The following is a 26223-nucleotide window of genomic DNA, read 5'->3' as shown; positions in this document are numbered from 1 at the left end:
AGAGAGAGAGAGAGAGAGAGAGAGAGAGAGAGAGAGAGAGAGAGAGAGAGAGAGAGTGGGGGTCGTAATAGGCGCTGCGAGTGGGGGCCCAGCTGGGTAGTGGAAGGTGTACATAACGCCCTTTCCAACATTCGTTACAACTAGACGTGCTGATACTCGCGTCAGCAGCTCGGTCCCTCCGCCACGCCTCAAAACCCACACACACATACACACACACACACACACACACACAAACACACCAAGGATTCTAGCATAAGTTCCTCGACACACACACACACACACACAGAGAGAGAGAGAGAGAGGAGAGAGAGAGAGAGAGAGAGAGAGAGAGAGAGAGAGAGAGAGAGAGAGAGAATGCGATACCTCTACTCGTATGTATGTATGAATGTATGAATGACAAAGGAACTTTAAGGAAGTAATGGAGGTGACCTGACTTGCGAAACTGACCTCTCTCTCTCTCTCTCTCTCTCTCTCTCTCTCTCTCTCTCTCTCTCTCTCTCTCTCTCTCTCTCTCTCTCTCTCTCTCTCTAACGAGTTTTACTGGTTTTGTCCTTTTTGGAAGTTTCACGTTTAAAACCATCTATCATATTTCCTATTTTTATTCAGAGAGAGAGAGAGAGAGAGAGAGAGAGAGAGAGAGAGAGAGAGAGAATAGGGGGTGTGGGACTCCATTCCTCCCAAGGTCTTTAGGGACAGACCCATATTGTCTCTCCCAAGACGATATGATGACCCCAGCCACCGTGCGCGATCAGTCCGAACCAAACTTAAACGCTCTATCTCATCACATGACTGTTAAGATGATAATAATACCAAAGGTCTATTTGTCTGAGAATATATGCAGTGCGTCGATAGCAATACAGTACCAAGTTTCGCGCATAAGGTTAAATTACGTTTATGAAGAAAAACCTACAGAAATGTTGTTTTATTGTTATACAGCTGACGATGGTTGCTATCGTAAAACTAGTTTAATTTGCCGGCTAGAGTTAAGCCAGGGTGTTGGTACAGTAGTAGTTAAGTAGAAGTACTAGTAGTGGTAGAAGTAGTTTTTGTTGTTAATTTACCAGCAACTATGATTAAGGAAGGAGGGAAAAAGGAAAAAGAAGGAAGAGGAGGAAGAGTACACACACACACACACACACACACACACACACTACCATGGTGAAACTTACACATCGATAAAACGTGTCTGTGCAAGAATAATTTACCGTACCCGCGTCAGCTGGATACAGTTATGCAAGTACATCCAAGCTATCAGCGATGACATGGACGAGAAATAGCCTCCTTGTACTGATAACATGCGCCTTGATAATGATATAAATCTGGACGTGATTATGCTTGTTTTGACGTAGTAGTAGTAGTAGTAGTAGTAGTAGTAGTAGTTATAATAATGAGTATAGCTTTCAAACGTTTATCTTTGTATATAATCACTATAAACTATGTGCGTTCCCTAGTAAGCTACACATTGATCAGGTGCCCAAGTTACCTGATTTTTACCAGAGTTTTACGTCAACAGACAAGAAGTCGGAGAAGGGAGGGCCTTGTAGGACGGGCGGCGAGGCGTGAGGCGGGGTGTGGGCGGAGCACGATGGGGCGTTGGCCTTCAGTCAGTTACACACAAGTTGTAGCTTGCAGGCGGCTCTCAACTACCACGTCACCAGCTCCACCTTGCGAAATGGAACCTGGAAATGTTTTATGCTTTATTCACGGATATATTTATCAAGCTTTATCATCATATGGCAATAATCACCCTGCCTCACCCTTTTTCCTCTCCTTCCCCCATTTTAATCCCCGTGAATGACCTGGTCAACCTCTCTCTACTATCCCTCTTACTACGCCACTTCCTTCTTTATTACCTGATGTTTTGCGCCTTCAGAAAGAAAACTGATCAGTAGAAATTGATATTAGTTTGTTCTTTCCATAATAGACATTAATCAAAGGTATTTTTGTATAATATACGTAGCCATTTTTATCTGATAAGTCCCTTAAACTTCATGTAACTGTTTTAAGACGAACAGTGTGCTCCCATTTCATTCCACAGCAGTTCAAATAATGTAAAACAAGCAAGCAGAACAAAAGAGACAAACACAGGCTTTGTTATGCACTTATGAATGAAACAAAGCAAATAAACAAACAGGAAATAAGAAACCGTTGCCATTTGTTTCCGGTACTCTAGCTAAAAGACATTTTTGGCATGAATCACAATTCTTTATTTAAATATGTTCACATGGGCACGTTATTAATCACTTATAGGAGGAAAATGAGAGAGAGAGAGAGAGAGAGAGAGAGAGAGAGAGAGAATTGGTAGGGAACGTGAGGCAGTAGACTTGGTAACACTGGGAGTGGTCTTACTGCATACATCTTCCATCTTGATAATATAAACTCATCTGCGAGGCAGGGAATGTGTTAAAATAAGTCAAGAATTTTCAGATCCACAGAAGGATATAAGATGAAACTGTGAAAGAGGAGTCTAGTATATTATTAATTATTTTAGGTTATCTACACCTTTTATATAATGCTAATGCATTTCCTGTAACAATAATATGATATTTTATAAAATATAACGGCATAAAAAACTTATAAAATCCTAGAATCAATGAAAAAAAAAAAAACAGTCTTGTAAAAGAAAGAGGTGGTGTATCCCAGCTTAACTCCAGTTATGCTATTCTAACACATTTCAGATAACAAAACAAGACCAAACCTCAATAATAACTTAACGTGAACACGAGAAATACACAATAACCAATGTGGAAAACTGGAAGAGAAAGTATAGTATGAGAAATAGAAAAGGAAGACAAGAGGATGTGCGACTCGCGTTGGCAGCACTGCGGCTCGTACATGCTGGAGCCTGAAGAGGAATTCGTGTTGGTGGCGCAAGACTTCCCTCTATCCTGTTCCGACGCGACGCGCTTACTGCCACAGAGTCCGACACCATCACCGCAGCCTCATGATCTGACAGGAGTGGTGCTGAAGAGGTAAGCAGATCCGTGTATTGAGGCCTGAAAGACGAAAACAGGAGTCAAAGGACATTTACCAGCCGAGCACCAACATCACCACTGTCTCCCTCAGCCCAGAATTCTTATTAAAGTGAATTTTATCGCCGCCATGGGTGTGTCTAGGTGTTATTTGTTGGAAGGTGAGATATTCATGTTCCTTCTGCTTGGTGTGTGTCCTGGTGGTGGCTCTGTTCGCCTCCAGGTTGTGTGTGTTTTGTGGTGTTTAGTGGTGTGTTGGTGTCAAGGTTAAAAAGTTACTACGGGGCAGCATTTGAATTATCTCCTTGTGTGAGGGTGGGACGGGGTGAGACTGGGAAGACGGAGGCTGCAAGGGATGACTCTTTCAAGATGATGCGTTTGATTTTGGTATTGTAATCGTTTTTAATGTCATATTCTTATCCCTTTGAGCCTGTGAGTGATGGTGTGGACAGAAGAGAAAAATTTTGTTATGCAATTTGATAGATTAATGCTTAAGGGTTGTATTATTGTACGTATTCCTTATTGTGTTCTTTGGCCATGCTTGCATGTATTATTTGGATAGTTGTTGAAATACAAGGGAAATGTCACTTAATGCTTGTGTTGCTTTCATTAAAAGGTAATTTATTCCATGCACTTTAGTGCTGTTGCTTCAAAGCCAATCATTTCTTCTTTTGAGAGCATAGACACCTTGATATTTGTGTGGACAGTCTAACATTAATTGAGGAGAAGCTTGATATCAAATGTTATTTAAATTTACTTGCCTTCTTACAAAGTGTTAAATCTTTGTAGTTCAATACTACACTCCAGTCTAACTGAGTGAGGCCCCAACCTGCATGTCTCTGCACCACAATTAGCCTGTGATATTACTGTTATGAAAAGTAGTCATAGAATTCCCTTAGTAGAAGTATTAGTATTTTTTCTCATGAGTAGTGTTGAGATTTATGAGGCTTACCAATCTGCATGCGCTATTTATTAATTTCTCCCATAACTTGCTTGTGGTGTAGGGATGTGGCAACCCCACTGCCCACCACTGTGTGATCTGTACAGCTTGTAGTGCAGCTAGCTTTGACGTGTAGTAAAATAAGTAATTGTCTCATATTTCATGTATGTTTGTTGGAAAAAGATGACTAAAAGGGGCAGATCAGTAAGAGATATTTAGTTCTCCCCAAACCCTGATGTATATGCAATGTCTTTGGGATATCAGCATTGTATATAGATAGATAATTATTGCATGATATCAAGTAGTATGATATTTAATTTGTAGATTGTGACCTTGAATAATAAGGAGCTATTTACAGTCACCATAATTGACAAAGATTGTAGATTGCCTTGGTATGCTTTGTAACATTAGTACGTTTGTTAACATTCACAGCATATACTAATGCTTAATGAATGATGACAGACAAGTTTTCCAGGTGTCATATTTTTGTATGAAGTTGTGTCATTTATTCTGTCACAAGCCTTCAGTTTACTACCCTGAGAATAGTTGTGGACTTCTTGTTATCAGCTCTTGATTGTATGTGGCATTTGTGATGAGCACTGACTGAAGTATTACATGCATAGTTTTCTCTCAGAAATATTAATTCAACATTCATATATAAAAAAGTAATGAACTGATAAATAAAGTAAAACATTTGCCATTTATGTCAGTTAGAAATGTCAGTTCAACATTCATATAGATAAAGAACAATGAATAAATAGATAAAAGAAAGTAAACTAAAACCTGTGCCACATACAGAATACTCGGTGACATCCTCCTGGAGACATGTTTGAATATCTGTGGCCTGAGTGGCTCTGTTATTGTTTTAACTTGCAGCCCAAAGGTCTTGAGCCTCATCCAAACTCACCAGTTCCTCAGTGGGAAAGATAATGTTCTTGTAATTCTACCCAGCACCTCAGTAGCATAACTCAATCACCTTCTCTTAAGAATATCCACAGCTGTGCATCTTTTAGTGATTATGTTGGTGAAGTAATATTGTGAATTGGTGTAGCTTAATAATAAAGTAGGTGTGTGTGTTTTATTGTTTTCCTCATGCTATAACATGCATGTTTTGTATACCTTAAGTAAATTGATGATTTCAGTAGTTGAGGAGTGTGTTTGGTCTTCCTCTCAAATTTTCCAATGAAGGCATGTAGCTATTAGTTCATAGGGAAAGATCAAGGTAAGTAATTTTCTTCAGTATTTGTGCAAAGACCTTGAAAATTTATTAATACATACTGTATGATCATGTTTACGGACTGACCTCTGTAACTTGCTAGTAACTTTTGTTTTCTGAACTAAAGTGAAAGCAAACTTCCTTGCATTTATTACCCATCAGGTGTGCTGTGGAAATCACTGCCTTGGTGCCTGAATGAAAACAGTTTGGTTCTTGGATTCCTTTTACACCTACGTTGTCTAGCAGTGGTTTCCTTATTGATGTGATTAATTAGGGGTCAGGTTTGTGAACATGTGAATGTAAATTTCAGTTCCATCAAAACCTTCCCCGATTTACTGTGGTCTTGCACTTGCAAAATTAGTTTGATCTTAATTTTGAAGTTAGTTTTCCCATTCTTTATTGAGTACATCTGGTTTGTTCTTGTTAGGCATAAAAAGCCTCATGTTCAAGAAGTACTGACCTGCTAAGAGTGTAAACAGTTTTTAAATAACTTTCACCCTCAACAACTTATTTGGGAATGCATCTCACTTCTTCATTAATGTAATGTAATGTTGTTGAAGTTGATGTGATTTTTTTTTAATTAGATAAAATAATAGGTATAAATGCTTAAACAAATACTTCAAGTTTGTATAGATACATATTTTTATCAGTGCCAGGTCATCAGGTGAAACAGTTTGAGGTCATTTTGCCTAACAGGGATGAACAGAGTAGTGCATGTGAACGATGGCTGCTGTGGTGGTGAGAAGGTCCTTAGCCCACGCCTGGCTCTCCCTGTGGGGTAGAGAAGTGGTATGGGCTGCTCCCCCGTCCCTGAGTACTCATGTGTCCCTGGATCACAACCATCAGGCAAGGCTCAGCACTTGCCAGCCATGCCAAACCAGAATGTTTGAACACACCTGGCAGTTTTGGTGATATGGAGGTGGCTATAACTGAAATAAAGAGGTGAATTTATATATTTATTTATTTTTATAATTTTTAATCACATGGCTGGATAAAGAACTGTGGCTGCAAAATAATACTGGAAAGAATCTTTATATGCTGCTCAGATTATTTGAACTTATAGTGTGGAGTTCACTAACAAAAGTAATTGACTTACTAATGTACTGCAGTGTTCTTGAACTCACATAATGAAGTAATTCAGATATGTGTAGCAAAAATGTAATGTAATGGATAATAGTATTTACCTATTTGTATCTAAAACAGTATGATAGAATAGTTGTAATGTTGAAACTTTAATGGCTAAAGTAAAGTTTATTAAAAAATTAATGTTTTGTAGGTAGTACATAGTGACGACTGAAAAATCCATGAAGTGAATACATAGTGCACTTTGGGAACTGCATTACCAATTTGTATCATGGATTTTCATACCACTTCATAATGGTCTTTAGTGGCTGGACTAAGAGTTAACAGATTGGTCCCACATATAGTAACTCAAGATCCCAAGTGTTTGCTCCATAACAGTGTCAGGATGAGGCTTCCTCTTGGGTGAAATACTTTGCCCAAATAGCTTTGAGGTGTACTGAAAGTGTTGCATAAAAATGGTATATACACCTCTTAGCTAAAGACAATATGGGATTTTGGCTGAATGTGACATGAGGGCAAACTGAAGAGAACTGAAGTAAGGCACACTGACAAGAGCAAGGGAATCTGAGTGTTTGTGGATCTGATAGAAAAATGTGGTGCATCTGTAACTCTGACCAGACTCACTAATGTCTCATGTTGAAGTGGCAAGCAATATTAATGGTTTGGGTGCTTTGAAGAAGGAATAACTACAGAAGGTGGTATGAAGTTGGTAAAAAGTGTACTTCTGTGTAATGGGCTACAATAAATAGTATAGGGCAAGAAATATGAAATAAAAAACTGTTCTTGGTTACATGATTTTGAAATTTTCATGAACAAGATGATTAAATGGAGTTTACAGTTTTGTGATATATATATTTATATTTTTTTTAAATCCATTTGATTTTTTTTTTTCTTTTCTCGTCATTGAATTTTGACTTGATTGGGAGATGCATGAAGTAGATGCACTGTGCCTTGGAAGCTGCAATGATATAGGCATCCCATAGTATGCTGAGGTATCATGGGTTGACTTGTTAGAGTTCTATGAGAGGCTTGTAGTGGCTGGGATCAGAGGTGACGGATTACTGCTGCACTCACTCCAGGTCTATAGGGTCACTCCTCAGTAATGATCAAAGGATGCTGCCATCCAGTCCCAAGTGAGGATTAGTCTTTCTCACTTCATTTTCCTTGGCCAAATGTGTGCTTTGGGGTGTCCTAAAATAGAGTGTTTTATATGAGTATATATTGTATTTAGAGATGGTACTCACAATACTCAGATAAGGTTCACCCCTCAGCTAAAGCCAGTGATAAAGTGTGGCTTGAAGCATCTGTGACATGAGGGCAAGTGAGAGATAACTGAGGGAAAGTACCAATGGCAGGAGTGGAGAGAGTTGTATGTTGATGAAAGAGACCAAAAAGCTGTGCATCTGTCACCCTGACCAGACCTACTAATGCCTCAATTTTCAGATGGTTATTCATGATGAGTATTTGAATGCTTCATACAGGAATTATTATTTATTCATTGATTTATGCATTTATTTTTCAAAAGCCTCAATGAGCCAAAGCATTCCACATAAAGTGCAGTTTTACAAATGTGAATACACTTAACTGATTAAAGCTGAAGTATTAGTCATATTCTTAATGAGATTAAAAGCCTTATGATAAAGTAAAAATGTTATGAATTCTCTTTAAAGAAACCATTAAAACTTTAAGACAATGAAGAAAAAACAAAACTCCTATATAATTCATATGATAAAGTAATTCTATCTGCCATAGGAATGATGAAATTTGCCATGAATAGCAGCAGCAGCAAGAATAATACATATCCCATGAAATAGTTGAGTGATGGTGTGATCAGGGCATGACTGGTGGTGTTTCAGGGTGGAGAGGAGGAGGAGGTGTGACTATGCCACCTGACCTGACCCCCGAAACGCGCCCACTCGCTGAAAACCCCCTTAGGAGCTGTGAAGATGACACCCGCAGCCCCCCACCTCTCCCTGGCACTGCTGACCACTCCAGCAGCAGCAATGGTGGGGGGCTGCAGCTGCCCCAGGAGAGTCCTGCCTCAACACCATCTCCCTCAAATACTTGGAGAGTGGGACAGGTGGGCTGTGGGACCGGGACGGAGGCTGGTGTGGGGACCAGGGGAGCAGCTCCGTCTGCTTCCCCGGTCGTTAACACCTACCGCCTCTCTCCTGAGCTTAGAGCCGCCTTTGTCTCAGTAGGAGCGACCGACAGTGCGTACTCATTCAGAGAGGTATTTATCAGCCCTTGCTGGGCAGCACCATACATCATCAGTCAGGATCCTTGATACTTCTTCATCTTATTGGATTTTAGGATTTTGGGTGTTGAACTCTTGAAATCTTGTTTGTACTGACTTTTATTTTGCTGTTTGTGTGTGTGTGTACTGATGTGTTTTTGTGTTTGCACAAATGAAAACCATTTTATTTTTGTGAAGTACATTTTCCCAAATATGTTCTTGAATACAATTGAGAAGTCAGTGTAACTGATAACTCAGCTCATCTTTTATGTTCATTCAGTTTCTTTTTAGAAAAAAATCTGGAGCAATAATTTTTTTTACTCCAGACTGCAAAATATAAGGATTAGAGCCATTTTATCTTCCATTGAATTCTGACACTCTTGTGTTCTTGAATTGTTGTAGCTTGATGAAGCTTTAATGAGCTATTAAAATGTCTCAGTAAAGTATAATCCACATCATTAAGTGGCCAAGTGCCTGAAACGATCAGCTGAATACACTTATAAGACAAAGCAGTTTGGAATCTGCTTTGCATCACTCACTGTGTTATGTCAGGTGCCACTGCTACTACTTTTCACTGGTGTACTACTTTAACAGCTATTTGCTGCTCAAGTATTGGATACTAATGTACTTTACAAGTAGTTGTACTTGTACTGAGATGACATAAGTCTCCACATACAAATAAATGGTCCTCAGACCAGACATCAAACTTATTGTCAGTCACTCCCTTGTCTTTCATTTTGACTGAATTGTATCTGGTATTTATTCTATCTCAAACAAGCTATTCAATAGTTCTGTTATCACTTCAAGATCATGATAATCATCCTTCATCATACATTGACATACGTGTTTACTTGTAGAACGGTTTCATGTATTGGGACCTCTTTGCTTAATCTTAATCATTCATGTTCAGAAAATTTGGGATCTGTTTTCATATTTTTCATCATTCATTATCATCATGAAAAAAAAGAAATGTTATATTGACTTGAAACACAAAAGCTTCATGGTATTTGTGACACTTACAGCTCCCTCTTTCTCTTGGCAGGTATTGTTGCTGTTGAAAAATTATCTTTTTTCAAATGTTAGCCTGTTTGACCCGGATGACAAATTGTATATCAACTGTGAGTCTGACCCTCTCGGGAAGGCTCTTGGCGTGAAAAGGTTTCACTTCAATGATGTTAGGTGAGTGATTCACAGTCAGGCCTTGCTGCCAGGGAGGACCTACACACTCCCCTTCTGCAGACATTTCTGGGGCACTGTAGTTGTCAACATTTAACTCTGTATGTAATATATATATATATATATATATATATATATATATATATATATATATATATATATATATATATATATATATATATATATATATATATATATATATATATATATATATATATATATATATATATATATATATATATATATATATATATATATATATATATACACACACACACACACACACACACACACACACACACACTAGTGTACTTGGCTTACAACCATAATCCATTCCTAAATCATCATAAGCAAAAAAAATTATAAGATGACAAGAATTTATTAAAAACGATAAAAATTTATACACTGGAAAGTGTAATAAAATGCATATAAACAATGCATTTGAGCTTAGAATGCATAGCAAAGTGTTTACAGTTAGCAAATGTACCAGCAAAGTTACAAAAAAAAAAAAAAAATCACCAAAGTGACTAGTTGTTGATATGACAAGTTAGCCATTGTAAGCAAAATTAGGAATTGAGTTTTTTCTTTTGTCGAATAGCACATTGGTCATAAGTCAGATACATAGTATGCCAAATACCCCACTGTATAGGGATTTTTTTCTTATTTAGAATATTTTGCTTAGTGCATAGTCTTCAGGTTTTGCTAGGCAAGGAATTTTTTTTTGTTATTTATTTATCTATTTTAATACATATTCTTATGTTAACAGTTCTTATTATCTTGACTTAACATTCCTTTTAAAGTATGCTTTGCTAATCATCACAGTAGAATTGTGACTAATGCTGTTTTACACATTTTAGGTCATTGATCAGTCAGAATATCATTAAAGTGCGTCCTGTGAGGGGCCCTCCCTGCCCCCAAGTACCCACACCTGTACCTGATAACATTAGTTCGAGTGTGTGCGCTGGTGGAAGCAATGATAGCACGTGCAGGTTGTCAGTACCAGTTGGTGCTACGCCTAGCATACCTGGAGATGCAATTGTAGTATCTGATGGTGTTCCAAACCTTGAGAATGTAGCTACACCAAGTTCTGAGGCAGGAGTTTCAAGAGTTTGTGGTAGGCAACGGTCACTGCCGGGACCAAGCAACCCACCTCCGGACATCACCTGCCCAGACATTCCTGACAGCTGCTCTGATGCTGAAACTATATATAGTGTCCAGGACTATGAAACTGGTAAGTCATGCAACTTGTAGCTTTTATGATGCCATTTATGCACTATGTATTACTGTATGTATTTTGCCCTCTCTATGTTTTTATTCTAATGTGTCCTCTTTAGAATTCTCTTGAGTTCCATAGTAGAAGTGTTCTCAGTTGCTCTTTGGCCACTTCAGTCATGTCATTCTCTTTCCTTCTCATCATCAAGTCCCTTTAATACTCCACCTTACTGTATCAGGGCTTCTCTTTCCAACTGTATCCATTTTACTTTCAAGTAACCTGTAGTCTTATAGTTCACTTCTGTGTTCTCTGGACCCTGGGTAGCAAAACCATCCTGATGTGTTAAACAGATCCATAGTTAGTTGTGTCAATATTCAACATGCCAAACCTTATATGTATGCTGTCATTGCTCTTCCAGTCCTATGTGCTATTTATGCCAAAATAAAAACCTAAGAATATCAGAAAATAAGATCACAGAAGGCCAGTTGACCTATGCAAAATAGCTTGTAATGAAGGTTTTCATACTATAAGACACTTGATTTATGCTGTACTTTGTTCACCAGAGGTAATGAAAGGCTTTCTCATTTTGTGAGATGTGATGTCCAATTTACTTAACCTTTTCATTCTCTTTACCAGAATATTGTCATAATACTGAATATGAGAGCAGTGAAGAGGAAGACTTAATGGAAGTGAACAGTGATACTTATGAAGAATATGAGCTGCCCTCAGACGATGCCAAGGACGAGAAGGAGCAATGTAGTGACAGTGACTCCTCTATTGATGTGAGTAGTCACCTTCATTCCTGTTTTAGTAAAAGGTTCAGTCTAGGGTAATAATCTAAGGTAGGGGAATGTAATTTTATTAGTTTGTACTTTATTGATATCTGTCTATCTATCATATAAATTATGCTTTCTGCACTGGAAGTAATACGTGGCCAAGAATACAAAAGTAAATATTGAATAAATAGATAATATTAATGGTGTTCTTGGGTGAGTGTAAGCATCAAAGCCTGACTTTTCACTCCAAGATAATCATAAAACACCCAAAGATGTGTATCTCATCACTTTCTTTACTGATGATGCTAAAAATATCTTAGGACGTGGAAATAGCAGTGCTGGCGTACACCTTGGTCCAGGACGAACTGGAGGAAGGCTTCTGGGCTGACGACGACTCAGTCACAGACTCAGGACGTTCCGACGAGGAGGACAACGACCCAGAGTGTGTGTCAGATCGCTGGGACTGCCTGACGTGTGGCCTGAAGAACAAGCCATTTGTCCGCTACTGCAGCAAGTGCTGGCAGGTGAGCCTCCATTGTCACAAGTCTCCATATGTTGACTGAATTCATGTTTCATTTGGCATCTGAACTTTTCAACAAATTTAATTGTACATTTTTCTTATACACTCCAAACTTGGGTTCTTAGTTTAATTCATTCCAAAAGGCCATTTGTAAGCCAAGACAAAATTTTCTATGGAGAAATCCTGTTAATATATTCCATATTCCCAAAAATGTTAATATAAAAGTCAATTAATTTGCTGATCTGTGCAAAATAAAAGTAATTTTCTAAGAAATGACATGCTGAATGATCAGTGAATCAGTGAAATAAAATAAACAATGAAGACAAATCAAGTGACCATATATATAGCCTTGTAAGTTAAATATGTACATATGCAGCACTATCACATCTAAAACTGCATGACTGCTTTGTCCTCACATTTGGCAGTGAGGTGGTGCAGCACCATTGCATCTAAAACTTTGTGTGTGTGTGTGTGTGTGTGTGTGTGTGTGTGTGTGTGTGTGTGTGTGTGTGTGTGTGTGTGTGTGTGTGTGTGTGTGTGTGTGTGTGTGTGTGTGTGTGTGTGTGTGCACTATACTTTCAGATAAGATGACCCCCAAATTTCAATCAGAATTCAGTGATTTTACTGATATGATGGTGATATACCAGTACAATGAATAAATTATCTTAAATGTATTACCAGTAATAAGGTATCATCATCTTCAAGCGCAAAAGTAAACCTAGAATAAAATTCCCACCAGTCGTTTTTGTACATTTTCATGAAAATGGATGGCTGGAAGGGGCTATAAAATTATGTGCGGTACAATCAGTTTTTCTAAACATAAACAAACCCTTGCCTTGTGCCGCCTACGTTTGTTGGGCTGTCGGCCATAATGTTCTACATATGTTTCTTTTGATTAGATACACTGTCATTCTTGAATTTTTTTCTCAGTATATTGACTTCATCCTTATACAACATTGCAAGCTGGAGTTTTTTTTTTATATGTAGAACAACAAAAATCCAATTAAAAAAAAAAGCCCACTGAGATGCCAATCCCATAAAAAGGGTCCAAAGCGGTAGTCAAAAATTGAAGGATAAGTGTCTTGAAACCTCCCTCTTGAAGGAATTCAAGTCATAGGAAGGTGGAAATACAGAAGCAGGCAGGGAGTTCCAGAGTTTACCAGAGAAAGGAATGAATGATTGAGAATACTGGTTAACTCTTGCATTAGAGAGGTGGACAGAATAGGGGTGAGAGAAAGAAGAAAGTCTTGTACAGCGAGGCCCCGGGAGGAGGGGAGGCATGCAGTTAGCAAGATCAGAAGAGCAGTTAGCATGAAAATAGTGGTAGAAGACAGCTAGAGATGCAACATTGCAGTGATGAGGGAGACATTGAAGACAGTCAGTCAGAGGAGAGGAGTTGATGAGACAAAAAGCTTTTGATTCCATCCTGTCTAGAAGCGGTATGAGTGGAACCCCCCCAGACATGTGAAGCATACTCCATACATGGATTTATCAGATAAGGCCCTTGTGCAGAGTTAGCAGCTGGGGGAGTGAGAAAAACTGGCAGAGATGTCTCAGAATGCCTAACTTCATAGAAGCTGTTTTAGCTAGAGATGAGATGTGAAGTTTCCAGTTCAGATTACAAGTAAAGGACAGACTGAGGATGTTCAGTGTAGAAGAGGGGGACAGTTGAGTGTCATTGAAGAAGAGGGAATAGTTGTCTGGAAGGTTGTTGTCAAGTTGATAGATGGAGGAATTGAGTTTTTGAGGCATTGAACAATACCAAATTTGCTCTGCCCCAATCTGAAATTTTAGAAAGATCAGAAGTCTGGCTTCCCTGCACGAAATGTTTACTTCCTGAAGGGTTGGATGTGTATGAAAAGACATGGAAAAGTGCAGGGTAGTAATCATCAGCGTATGAGTGGATAGGACAAGAAGTTTGGTTTAGAAGGTCATTGATGAATAATAAGAAGAGAGAGGGTGACAGGACAGAACTCTGAGGAACACCACTGTTAATAGATTTAGGAGAAGAACAGTGACCGTCTACCACAGCAGCAATAGAACAGTCGGAAAGGAAACTTGAGATGAAGTTACAAAGAGAAGGATAGAAGCTGTAGGATGATAGTTTGGAAATCAAAGCTTTGTGCCAGACTCTATCAAAAGCTTTTGATATGTCCAAGGCAACAGCAAAAGTTTCACCAGAATCTCTAAAAGAGGATGACCAAGACTCAGTAAGGAAAGCCAGAAGATCAGCAGTAGAGCAGCTTTGACAGAGCCCATACTGGCAATCAGATAGAAGGTTGTGAAGTGATAGATGTTTAAGAATCTTCCTGTTGAGGATAGATTCAAAAACTTTAGATAGGCAGGAAATTAAAGCAATAGGACGGTAGTTTGAGGGATTAGAACGGTCACCCTTTTTAGGAACAGGCTGAATGTAGGCAAACTTCCAGCAAGAAGGAAAGGTAGATGCTGACAGACAGAGCTGAAAGAGTTTGACTAGGCAAGGTGCAAGCATGGAGGCACAGTTTCGGAGGACAATAGGAGGTCCATAAGCCTTCCGAGGGTTTAGGGCAGCAAGGGCATAGAAAACATCATTATGAAGAAATTTTAATAGGTAGCATGAAGTAGTCAGAGGGTGGAGGAGAGGGAGGAACAAGCCCAGAATCGTCCAAGATAGAGTTTTTAGCAAAGATTTGAGCAAAGAGTTCAGCTTTAGAAATAGATGTGATAGCAGTGGTGTCATCTGGTTGAAATAAAGGAAGGAAAGAAGAAGCAAAGTTATTGGAGATATTTTTGGCTTGATGCCAGAAGTCACAAGGGGAGTTAGATCTTGAAAGATTTTGACACTTTCTGTTAATGAAGGAGTTTTTGGCTAGTTGGAGAACAGACTTGGCATGGTTCTGGGTAGAAATATAAAGTGCATGAGATTCTGGTGATGGAAGGCTTAAGTACCTTTTGTGGGCCACCTCTCTATCATGTATAGCATGAGAACAAGCTGTGTTGAACCAAGGTTTGGAAAGTTTAGGTCAAGAAAAAGAGTGAGGAATGTACGCCTCCATGCCAGACACTATCACCTCTGTTATGCACTCAACACACAAAGATGGGTCCCTGACACGGAAGCAGTTGTCATTCCAAGGAAAATCAGCAAAATACCTCCTCAGGTCCCCCCAACTAGCAGAGGCAAAACGCCAGAGGCACCTTCGCTTAGGGGAATCCTGAGGAGGGATTGGAGCAATAGGACAAGATACAGATGTGAGATCATGGTCGGAGGAGCCCAACGGAGAAGAGAGGGTGACAGCATAAGCAGAAGGATTAGAGGTCAGGAAAAGGTCAAGAATGTTGGGCATATCTCCAAGATGCTCAGGAATATGAGTAGGGTGCTGCACCAATTGCTCTAGGTCATGGAGGATAGCAAAGTTGAAGGCTAGTTCACCAGGATGGTCAGTGAAGGGAGAGGAAAGCCAAAGCTGGTGGTGAACATTGAAGTCTCCAAGAATGGAGATCTCTGCATATTCTGACTCTCTTCCAAGAAGAGAGTGAGAATGTGCTCCACTTTGGAAGTTAAGTAGTCAAAGAATTTTTTATAGTCAGAGGAGTTGGGTGAGAGATATACAGCACAGACAAATTTTGTTTGAGAGTGACTCTAGTTGTAGCCAGATGGTGGAAAACTTGGAAGATTCAAGAGCGTCGGCATGAGAGCAGGTTAAATCATTGCACACATAAATGCAACATCCAACTTTGGATTGAAAATGAGGATAGAGAAAGTAGGAGGGAACAGAAAAGGGGCTACTGTCAGTTGCCTGACACCTGAGTTTCAGTGAGGAAAAGAGATGAGGTTTAGAAGAGGAGAGGTGGTGTTCCACAGATTGAAAATTAGATCTTAACCATGAATGTTGCAGAAGTTAATGAGGAAAAAGTTGAAAATAAAGAAAAAGTTGAAAATTAGATCTTAGACCATGAATGTTGCAGAAGTTAATGAAGAAAAAGTTGAAGGGGGTGTCAAGACACTTAGGGTCATCGTCAGAAGGGCAGTCCGACCTGGGGAAATTTGTGGTCCCCTCCCCAGATGGGGACTCTGAGGCTGGTGTAGGAGTTGCCATGAATTTTGAAATTTTGAGTGAAGGGTGTGTGTTATTAGGTGCTTGTAGTTTTGTGTGAAGGAAGAGTTGTCTTTAGAGGGCAGGCTGTGACTGCCCCCCTTGTGTTGTGAGACACAAAGGGGAATGTTCAGTGAGGTCACAGCTGGGTTTAATAAGTTCACAGCACCCCTTGATCCAGTGCTTTAGACCTCACTGGGAGTAATTATCATTTTGGCAGGTGCCTACTACCTCCTCCTACCCAGTTTGCTTTCCTTTACCACTTAGCTTGAGCTTCCATGTCTTGAAAGCCTTTATGTAACTCCTCTTTCAGCTTCGGGAAAAACTGAGGAATATTCACACAGCCTCCTACTTTATCCATTCATTTACAATGCTAGCAGAGGTTTGTAGTCCTACGACATTAAATTTTGTTTACACTCTTTTGAATGGGAATACGTTTCTGCTTATTTTCTCAAAATGGATTCCTATTTTACTTTGTGTGACTTCCCCGAGTCGTTATATAAGATTGTTGTTTATTTACAATGGTATTTTGCATAAAATTTTAAGTTCATTGTTTTTGTAACTGGAGTATAGAATGACTCCCCTGGTAAAAAATCCACCCTAGTGAAATTATCCACGGAACCCTCTTATTGCGCTTGAGTGATAGCTGTCAGTTGCTGAGGCCAGAGAGAAGTAACTCCCTCACCACAGCAACACAGGAAAAACCAGCCAATGACATCTCATACTGCGAGTCACATGTCACTCTAAGACACCTCACCACAACCACATACACACGCTTTACAGTCTCCTTCCCTCCAGACTGCTTACCACCCTTAAATAACAGACTGCTGTCTTAACTTTGCTTTTATACAGCACATAAGCCTTTCATTATTATGGCGTACAACAGCATACCCCTGAGGATCCAGGACCTTCTAGAGGAAGAAAAATATTGCAAAAATATGAAGAAGCAGGAGCGAAGCTTGCATGAGCTTTGGAAGCATTGTATGATTTTATTATTTCTCTGTATTCTATTATCCTTTATACCAGTATATTCATAACATTTATTAGTTCTTTTATTTTAGTTTCTTCCAGTTTCATTCTTGAAGCTTATATCATACTCCTTGTGTTTATTTCAGGAAGTACTTGTATGTTGCTTACATTTTTGCTTCCTAAGATTGATAAGTTTACTAAAAAGAAGACTTCTTAGTGGCTGTGATTCCCCTATTAGTATATAGGAAATAAACAACTTGATAGAATAAAGGAAATAAACAATGTGTGGGTACTAATACAATTTTAATAAAGCCGTGTGATATTCTTTACAAAATCATATCAAAGAAAAAGGTCACCTGTTTACTTTTAATAATGTAAATTAATTGTAACTGTAAAGGGCATAAGTTACTGAATATTTTGATAGTCATTGCTTTCTACTTCAATTCATTGAAGAGATATATTTTGAAATTCATGAAACTTTGAAAGCGTTTTTCTCCATTTAAAATTTTTGGCACTTTCGTCACACTGGCTCTAGGCACTTCGTACATGTGTGTGTGTGTGTGTGTGTGTGTGTGTGTGTTTATATGTATATAGCTTTTACTTGTAACCTGTAACTTCTTCCTTGACTTTGATTTCATACTAAAATCTTAATTTACTTGCTTCTCACATTCTCAAATTGCTTGCTTCACCTTCCTTGTACACAAATTATGACTCAGCATGCATGATTGGTTAAGTGCAACAGCATGAAAACATGGAGGATGCAAATGCAGTTCTTTTGCCAATCCAGAAATGACTTAAAGATAATTTATTTCACTAAATTATAATATACGCATCATTAAATTTAGAAGATTGAAATTACATTAGGAATATCACTTACTATCTTTTGCATTTCCAGTTGAGAAAAAATTGGCTCCCAGACCCACCCAAAAAAAGAAGAAGAAAACCTCGCCCAAAGAAGAAGAACGCAAGAAAGAGGATGGCATCTGGTCCTTCAGAACAGTCTACCTCCCAGGGTGCAAGTCATTGGAAGGATCAGAATGTGGGAACCATGTCTGAGAGTAGTGCAGATGACAGTTCCCAACCTGATGAACTGATCAGGACTTCCTCACTTTCCACCACAATATCCGGGAGCTGTACACAAGACTCTGGGTGTTTTTCATCGCAGGATTTGTTAGAGTCTCAAGAGCAAACAGAGGATTTAGTTAAAGAACAATGTGTAGAGGAGAGGACAGTATCAGAAGCAAGTGTAAGTAAAGATTCCTCAGAGGCAGAGAAAGAACAATGTGTAGAGGAGAGGACAGTATCAGAAGCAAGTGTAAGTAAAGATTCCTCAGAGGCAGAGAAACAGTCTCTGGAGGAAACAGTACAACCAAAGATGTTAAGGAGTAGGAAAAGGAAGTCGTCTAGTTCAGAATATTTCACAGCTGCAAAGCGTTTAAAGAGGTCGGAGGACAAAGATGAGGTGCCTTTTGGGGATGCAGAAACACTTGCCAAGGAAACATTTAAGTTCATATCATCCAGTGCAGGCAAAGCATGGCTGAGCTCTCCTGGTGGAACCAAATTTGCAAGATCCCTTCAGGCATCTCCAGCTTATCAGGAATCAATGACAAAGATGATTGCTGAACAGACATCAGCTAGCACCTCGGGTTCTGCCTCGGGGATTTCAATGTTGTGCTCTATTTGCTGTCTCCGGCCAAAGAATGCTTCTATAATACATGGGAGATTGGCCCACCAGGCAACGTGCTACCAGTGTGCCCGGAGGCTCCTGAATGATGGTGCCAGGTGTCCAGTCTGCCGGCGAAAGATTCATATGGTATGCAAGCAAATCTTAGCATAGTGATGATATCATGCTGAATATTAGCATTTACCTTTCTGGATTACACAAGTTTGATTCCAAAAGCATATCTCATTAGGTGGTGTTATTTATTATGATGTTTATAATTTTGCCTACCTATCTTTTAATTCTTTACAGGAAGAAACATCTGATGTTAATACTTAATGCATGTTCTTGCAGTTTCATTTAAAATTTTGATCCTACTACATAAACCTTAATTTCTTTCTATGAATAAAAATTTTCCTGATTTTCCCATTGCAGAACATTATTCCTTTAAAGCTTGCATCCTGTACTACTCACAGCACAGATTCCTTTTATACACAAAGTGCTGTTATGCTCTCTCTCTCTCTCTCTCTCTCTCTCTCTCTCTCTCTCTCTCTCTCTCTCTCTCTCTCTCTCTCTCTCTCTCTCTCTCTCTCTCTCTCTCTCTCTCTCTCTCTCTCTCTCTCTCTCTCTCTCTCTCTCTCTCTCTCTCTCTCTCTCTCTCTCTCTCTCTCTCTCTCTCTCTCTCTCTCTCTCTCTCTCTCTCTCTCTCTCTCTCTCTCTCTCTCCTGTATGTAAATTTGTGAAAGTATTAACATGGCTTATGATTTATTTTTCAACTTTATGAAACATCTCTGAACTCTTCCTCATTTTGTTGTTAGTCATTAGCTTATGCAAGCTACATTTGCAATTAACAGACACTTCCTGCTTTCATTGATGCTCCCTTTTATTGAAATTATTCGTATAGCTTCATAAGACTGGATGTGGGGAAGTAAGGAGGCTGAAATATAGAAGTAGTGAGTGTATGTACACACTACTATGTGTTGGAAATATGTGTGGACCATAAGGTGTTCAAGGAAAACATTAACAAGCTGTAAACATAAAGTAAGAACTCTGGAGTGTGTGGAAAATTTTCTGTGTATTTATATAGAAAGTATATGAAGGTTTGTTAGAGGTGCTAGGAATGTACAAATCAGCCAGTCTACCTTTGTCAAAGATAGATTTGTATAATGAAGTTATTTTATTTATACTTGAATAGATACATTGTGTAGTTAATGTTAGTATTTCATGACAGATTTCTTTGCATCTGGAGCCAGAGCCAGGTGATGACTGGCCTGGTTAACCCAACATGGTGTGTGTGAGTGTTGTGAAGAGTTGGAGATGGTAATGCAGCATACCATCCTGATTCATGGCATATGATGTCAACCTGCTGTGTATGGTGCAGTGCATACTGCAACAAATGACATTGTGGAATGAAGTGGGTGTCATTTGCAGACTTTTCATCGACTCAAAAACTGCATTGGGAAGTAGTAACTTGTGTCTTGTGGCAGTGTTGGATTTCACCGTCAAGTGGGCTGATATTACCAAGCCAAGTGTTACGTAGCCTCACACTCCACCATGCATCAAAGAGACAGGTCTTTAGTGAGTACTGACAAGATTTTTGCCCTTGTGCAAACTTTGATTTTGAGGACTGGCAGCCTCACATCATCACTATGCCCTGCCTGGTAAGGTAAGGAGCCAGTGCATGCCGGTTCATCATCATAAATTATTTTATTTTCAGATTTTTTTTTTTTTGTGGAAAAATAAATCCTATTGGCAAGTTTTTGCATTTTCTTCTCAAAACAGTTTTTAAATAAAAATGCCACTACATCTTTAATACTTGACTCTCCCAGCAGAATAATTGAAATAACTCTGCAATCTAATAGCAATTCATGTAGCCAAATAGAAAGATACCATTTTAGTTATACTATAAATCTTTCTTTGCTACTGCTTCCCCTCCACACATACCACATGCATTGCTGTAGAGGGGTACATTGCAGTTCATGTCCATGGCCTTTGTAAGAGTGGGATCCTTGTGAACCCTGTCCTTTGCAACTTGTACCAAAGAATTTTCCAGACTTTCTTTTAACCTTTTTATCTAACATGATGGGTTTAATAGCACATCTTTGATGCCAATTGTGGGAGCTGTGGTGCAGACCCCCAATCTGTGGGGATTAGAAGGCCAGACCTCCGTCTCCTACAAGCAGGATTACTCCAAGGGTGTCGCTGCAGATGCTGGCTGTGGGCGGCACCACAACCATGAGATTTATGGCCATTGGCGACATCAATGTTTGTGCCATCCCTTTGGAGTAGGGTATGGGTGAACACGTGGGAGTCAGCTCCTGCAGGTATCGTTGGCAGAAGTGTTCGCCCTTGGGTTGGTCAGTGGTTCCCTCTGTGGAGGTCTTGACGTGCCTCTTCACCTTTCTCTCAAATCTTTATATTTTTTTTTTTTTTTATAAATTCAATTTGTCCCCTCTTCCCAGAATTTTCGATTAAGACTGAATAATGACCCTAACGTTCCCGTGTAATTTTCTTCAGTGACCTCTACTCGCGGCACTGCCCGGTCACGGCTTGCCTCGTTGCGCAGTCTGTGATTACCTCACGTCAGAATACCGTCTAGAGAGATGCCAGCCGCCTCACCAGGCCTGCCCACCAGGGCGGCCTCGCCTGTTGCCAACACGGCACTGGGTTTTTCCTTTCACGTTAAAAGTTCGGAGATACACGCTGTCCTCTACATGTTACCGTCTGCTGCAAGAATGATGGTCTCTGAGCATCACTGTTCAGCGTCGTGATTACTCCGCCTCTCATCCCGCACGTACCGCCACCTTGGTCTCTTGTCAGACATGACATGTCTACCCAACCCGGTCAGGTCAACGGCTAATATGGCAGGTGGGCGGGACAGACCCGCGCCGCTGCCACATACCTCACGCAAATTATGATGGGTCTCACGCAACAGTTGCCAGCATCAAGCCAAAGAGCAGCAACATCCCTCAGACGCCGAACAACCTGCAGGTGCACGCCAGCCGAGACTTGCGGCCACGGCAACGGCACGTTCTGTGCAGTCTCGCTTAGTTTAATTAATTAGGATCTACGTAATTGTAACCTATATTGTTTTAATTGATTAATTTATTTATATTTGATTTATCATTTTTCATGATTAGGAACTGTCATGCTAGGCACCCGTCTTGTGAGTGAGTGTTTACCTTTATGGGGTACAATAAGAAAAAGAAAAAAAAAATGGAACGGAATAAAAAGTAAAAAAAAAAAAAAGTTTTACTCATAAGACCAAACAGTCACTTTCCTTGGAGGGCTGGTGATTAATTTTGGTGATTACCTTTATTCATTGCCATCATTACAACCACTACCACCATCTACCACAACCACCATTATCATCATCACTGCCACCACCACTACCACCTCAAGTACTATCATCATCACACCAGTGAAAGAAATCATATCCACCTCCCTTCTGGTAGTAATGTGAGGATATCGGGGACGGGGAGCGTGTGTGGAGCGCCGTGCAAGTGGTGTGTGTGTGTTGCCTGATAGTAATCTTTGCAGAAGCAGCAGCGGGGAGGAAGGAGTAAGAAAGGACATACGTGTTACTTAATAAAGCCAGGTCACGCGTTACTGGCAATCCTATCATGTTTTATTCTCCTTTCTTGCCTTCCTTCCTTCTTTCTTTCTTTCTTCGTATACTTATCCTTACTCATGTTCATGTTTCTCGATTTGTTAAATTATTAATTTCTGTCTATCTATCATATTTTTCTTCTGTCTTTATATTTGTTTCTTTTCTCCTTTCTTACTTTCTTCTTCTTCTTCTTTTTCTTCTACATTCTTCTTTTCTTTTCTTTTTCTTTCCTTTTTTCTTTTTTCTTCTTCTTCTTCTTCTTCTTCTTCTTCTTCTTCTTCTTCTTCTTCTTCTTCTTCTTCTTCTTCTTCTTCTTCTTCTTCTTCTTCTTCTTCTTCTTCTTCTTCTTCTTCTTCTTCTTCTTCTTCTTCTTCTTCTTCTTCTTCTTCTTCTTCTTCTTCTTCTTCTTCTTCTTCTTCTTCTTCTTCTTCTTCTTCTTCTTCTTCTTCTTCTTCTTCTTCTTCTTCTTCTTCTTCTTCTTCTTCTTCTTCTTCTTCTTCTTCTTCTTCTTCTTCTTCTTCTTCTTCTTCTTCTTCTTCTTCTTCTTCTTCTTCTTCTTCTTCTTCTTCTTCTTCTTCTTCTTCTTCTTCTTCTTCTTCTTCTTCTTCTTCTTCTTCTTCTTCCCCCCCAAGCTGCACTTTCTCGTAGACAACTTCGTGAGGCCTGTTTGTTCTTCATTTGTCTTCCTCCTCGTCCTTTTTATCGTCCTACTTTTTTTGGTGGTGGCGGAAGCATGAAATACCTTATGTGGCTTGCAAGGCGACACATAATTTTTTATTTATTTTTTTTTATTTTTATTATTATTTGTTACTCTTGTTCTTACGTTCATTGTCTTGGTGTTGATCTTTCTCTTTCTCCTACTCCCTCCTCAACCTTCCCACTTGCACTATCTCATCACCACATCCTCTCTCCTTTCTTAGCGTTATTCTTTCTACCTCTTCTGCAAAGTTAACCTCACACCACCTCCACCTCTCCTTCCTTGAGCCTCCTCTTTCTCCTGCCCCGTCCTCAACTTTCTCCTCATATCACCTCACTACCTATACCTCCTTTCCTTCATTAGTGTTCCTCTTTCTACTTTTTTCCTTAACCTTCTCGCATCACCTCACCACCTCTACCTCTCCTCTTTTCTTAGGGTTTTTCCTTCTAACGACCTTCTGATGACCCTTTTCAGCTTTCCTTCAAACTACCTCACCAACACCACCTCCATTTTTTTCCCCATTTCACCTTGTTCATATATGACTGTTTACCCTATTGTTCCTATTGTTACCATACTACCACCACCACGGTTCCTAGTTTCTTGTCTAGGCCCACCTTGAGTCACATACGCAGTGAAGATTTCTAAAATAGACCAGGTTAACCCACACAGGTATGCCACGTCATTACAAGCGAACATATTAAGATCATTTGCTGCCCTTCCTGCGTTCCTGCGTCAGTCATGCTTTTCTAAATATAGCGAGATTGATGACCTCCAATGGGGCGTTTAGTGAAGAATACATTACCATCCCATTACTCCCTAGGTTATCTGGCTCCTTGTCGACGCTGCTCCGCTTGACATTCAGTCCACGTGCTACATTTCTACAATTATTTTTCTCATTTTCAGAACGGGAGGCCAATTACCTGGATGAGGGTACCTGCATGACACCCCCGCCCCCTCCCGTCCACCTCCTCCACTTTCTGCCCTCGTGCTCCTCCTCCCCGCACGACCCCAATCTCCTGCCGCGCCGCCACCCCCCGCGTCAGTAGCGTGGGTTGCGTCAGTGCGTGTGGGAGTGTCTTGTATGAGGACGTGACAGTCGCGCCACCACCAGCGCCGCCGCCAGGAGGGCAGCACGCACCCCCGCGGCGCCTCGAGTCACAATACTCCCTGTCTTGTCGTGTGTCAGTGTTTGTATCTGACGTGCGCTTTTGTCTCTCTTGCTTCTCTTGGAAAATTCCTCTTTTCTAGTTTTCCCTCCTCGTGGAAAAATCCTCTTTTCCTAGTTTTTCCTCCTCCTCCTCCTCCTCCTCCTCCTCCTCCTCCTCCTCCCACTTCTTCCTTCTCTTCCTTCAAAATAAGTTCCTTACATCTTCTGTGTCTAGTGATCTTTTGACCTACAATACATTCCTCCTCCTCCTCCTCATGTTCTCTCTCCTCTCTACCCTCTCGACCCTCCTTCTCCTCTCCTCCAACAGAAGGAAGGGAGGTGCGTGAGGTGGAAGGTGGAGACGCGTCAGACAACATCAGCCCGTATAGTGATGAGCGGCACTCACCAAGTCTCCACCAACATGGCCTTCAAGGACCTCTCTGGCGCCTCGCAGGCCAGGTCAGGCCGCAGGGCAAAGTTGTGGAAGGTCAAGAAGCCGGAGGAGAAGCTCGAGAAGAGTGACAGGGAGAAGGAGACGGTCGGTGATCGAAGGAAGAGGAGTATCCGACTTATTGGTAGCGGTGGTGGTGGTGATGGTGGTGGTGGTGGTGGCGGGGGACGTGAGAGGCGTCGCGAGAGGACCTTCACCAACACCACCAACAGCAACAGCAATGACGGTAACGACAACAACAACAAAAACAATAACAACAACATTAACAGCAATAACAACATCATCGCCACTACCACCAACGACAACACCATCAACAAGGAACTGAGTCAAGCGGAGGAGGGACAGAAGCAACACAAAAGGAGACGGAGGAGGAAAAGTGAAAACGACTTGCAGGACGCTGACACCTTTCCGTCAGGCACCTCGATATACGTTCCTGCTGCTGCCGGTCGCGTGGGGGCGCTGCTGGCGAGGGCGCGGCGTGCACTCTCTGAAAGACGCCATAGGAGTGTTAGCCAGGGTCCTCAGCGCGCTCTGTCCTCCAGCAGCCACGAGATTTCCCTTGACGAGCCACTGTCAGACTGCGCCCTCGTGTGTTCCAGGGCAGGGCGGGGCGGAGGAGTGGCGGCAGCGTGGGGCACCCCTCCGCCCTGCCCTGACGCTCCCTCCGGTACCTCCGTCAGGCGCCGTGGCTCCTTGGACCTCCCTCGGGTATCCTGCCAGCGCCGCCAACACGTCCTTAGGGTGAGTGCGACGGTCTTTTTTTTTTTTTTTTTTTTTTGTGTGTGTGTGTGTGTGTGTGTATTGCCTAGTAATGTTCCAACTATTTAGCTTCTATGGGCTTCACATTTCTTTCCCCGATTATCATGTACAAATGTAGCGCGTTGAGGAATAAACGTTCCCGCTTGGACGAGTCTTACCGCGAGGCAGCAGAGGAGGCCGTGGAAGTAGATGGGCCCGAGGACGCGTTCGTGCCCGGGTTGGATGACTGGCCCAGAGACGAGGTGGAGTCTAGGAAAGTGTTTTCATGAGCCTGAGATTAAGAATGGGTTTCAAACTTAGGGAATGTATTGTCCTTAAGATTAGACGAAGCCTAGGAAGATGGACCAGGCTGAGATTAAGGTCAGTATTTAGAAACGCTACGCTCTCTTACCACAACTATTTTCAGAAGCCACAAGGATGCATATGGTTCAAAATCTCACGAAACCCCGTAGGACCACGGCCATAAGAAGGCATGGTTGTTGGACACTAAGATAGATAGGGTTGTGCACGAGTCTCTCAGACACACCGCTGGAAAGCACAAGAACAAGGTATTGAGGGCTTTGAGTGCACCGTGGCTACTTCAGTGAGAGATGCGCGGTTTTGAAGTGAAAAGAGAGATTGGTGATTTCAAGATGTGACTAGAGGCCGATGGCACCTTTATTCTTCCTTTCTTGAGCGTTGCAGTCACCATTAAGTCCATTCTGCGCTACCTCAAAAAAAAT

At 40.8% G+C, this 26223-nt stretch overlaps 1 protein-coding gene across 3 annotated transcripts; it reads left to right on the top strand.

Annotated features, from left to right (window-relative positions):
• Window positions 1–2813: 2813 nt before the first annotated feature.
• Window positions 2814–20595, top strand: LOC135112708 (E3 ubiquitin-protein ligase Mdm2-like). Of its 3 annotated transcripts, XM_064027411.1 has the most exons (8): window positions 2821–2972; window positions 5825–6070; window positions 8068–8444; window positions 9490–9626; window positions 10481–10854; window positions 11473–11618; window positions 11933–12136; window positions 18073–20595. In XM_064027411.1, exons 3-8 carry the CDS (start codon window positions 8094–8096, stop codon window positions 19012–19014), a joined length of 2154 nt encoding a protein of 717 aa, XP_063883481.1. In that variant the 5' UTR covers window positions 2821–2972; window positions 5825–6070; window positions 8068–8093; the 3' UTR covers window positions 19015–20595. The 3 variants fall into 3 exon arrangements, with proteins under 3 accessions (XP_063883480.1, XP_063883481.1, XP_063883479.1); XM_064027410.1 differs by lacking the exon at window positions 5825–6070 and having other exon boundaries at window positions 2814–2972; XM_064027409.1 differs by lacking the exons at window positions 2821–2972; window positions 5825–6070 and adding an exon at window positions 2984–3133.
• Window positions 20596–26223: the final 5628 nt, after the last annotated feature.

The sequence above is a fragment of the Scylla paramamosain genome, chromosome 24 (genome assembly GCF_035594125.1).
Source record: "Scylla paramamosain isolate STU-SP2022 chromosome 24, ASM3559412v1, whole genome shotgun sequence".
Taxonomy (NCBI): Eukaryota; Metazoa; Arthropoda; class Malacostraca; order Decapoda; family Portunidae; genus Scylla; species Scylla paramamosain.
Note: the sequence above shows the minus strand (reverse complement) of the source record. Positions and strands in the feature narration are given on the sequence as shown.

Excerpts from the sequence above, each read along its gene's own strand:
- LOC135112708 (XM_064027409.1), top strand. The coding sequence starts at position 3,103 with ATGGGTGTGTCTAGGTGTTATTTGTTGGAAG. Across the intron at positions 8,445-9,489 it reads GTGCGTACTCATTCAGAGAG|GTATTGTTGCTGTTGAAAAA; the intron begins GTATTTATCAGC and ends TTCTCTTGGCAG. Across the intron at positions 9,627-10,480 it reads TTTCACTTCAATGATGTTAG|GTCATTGATCAGTCAGAATA; the intron begins GTGAGTGATTCA and ends TACACATTTTAG.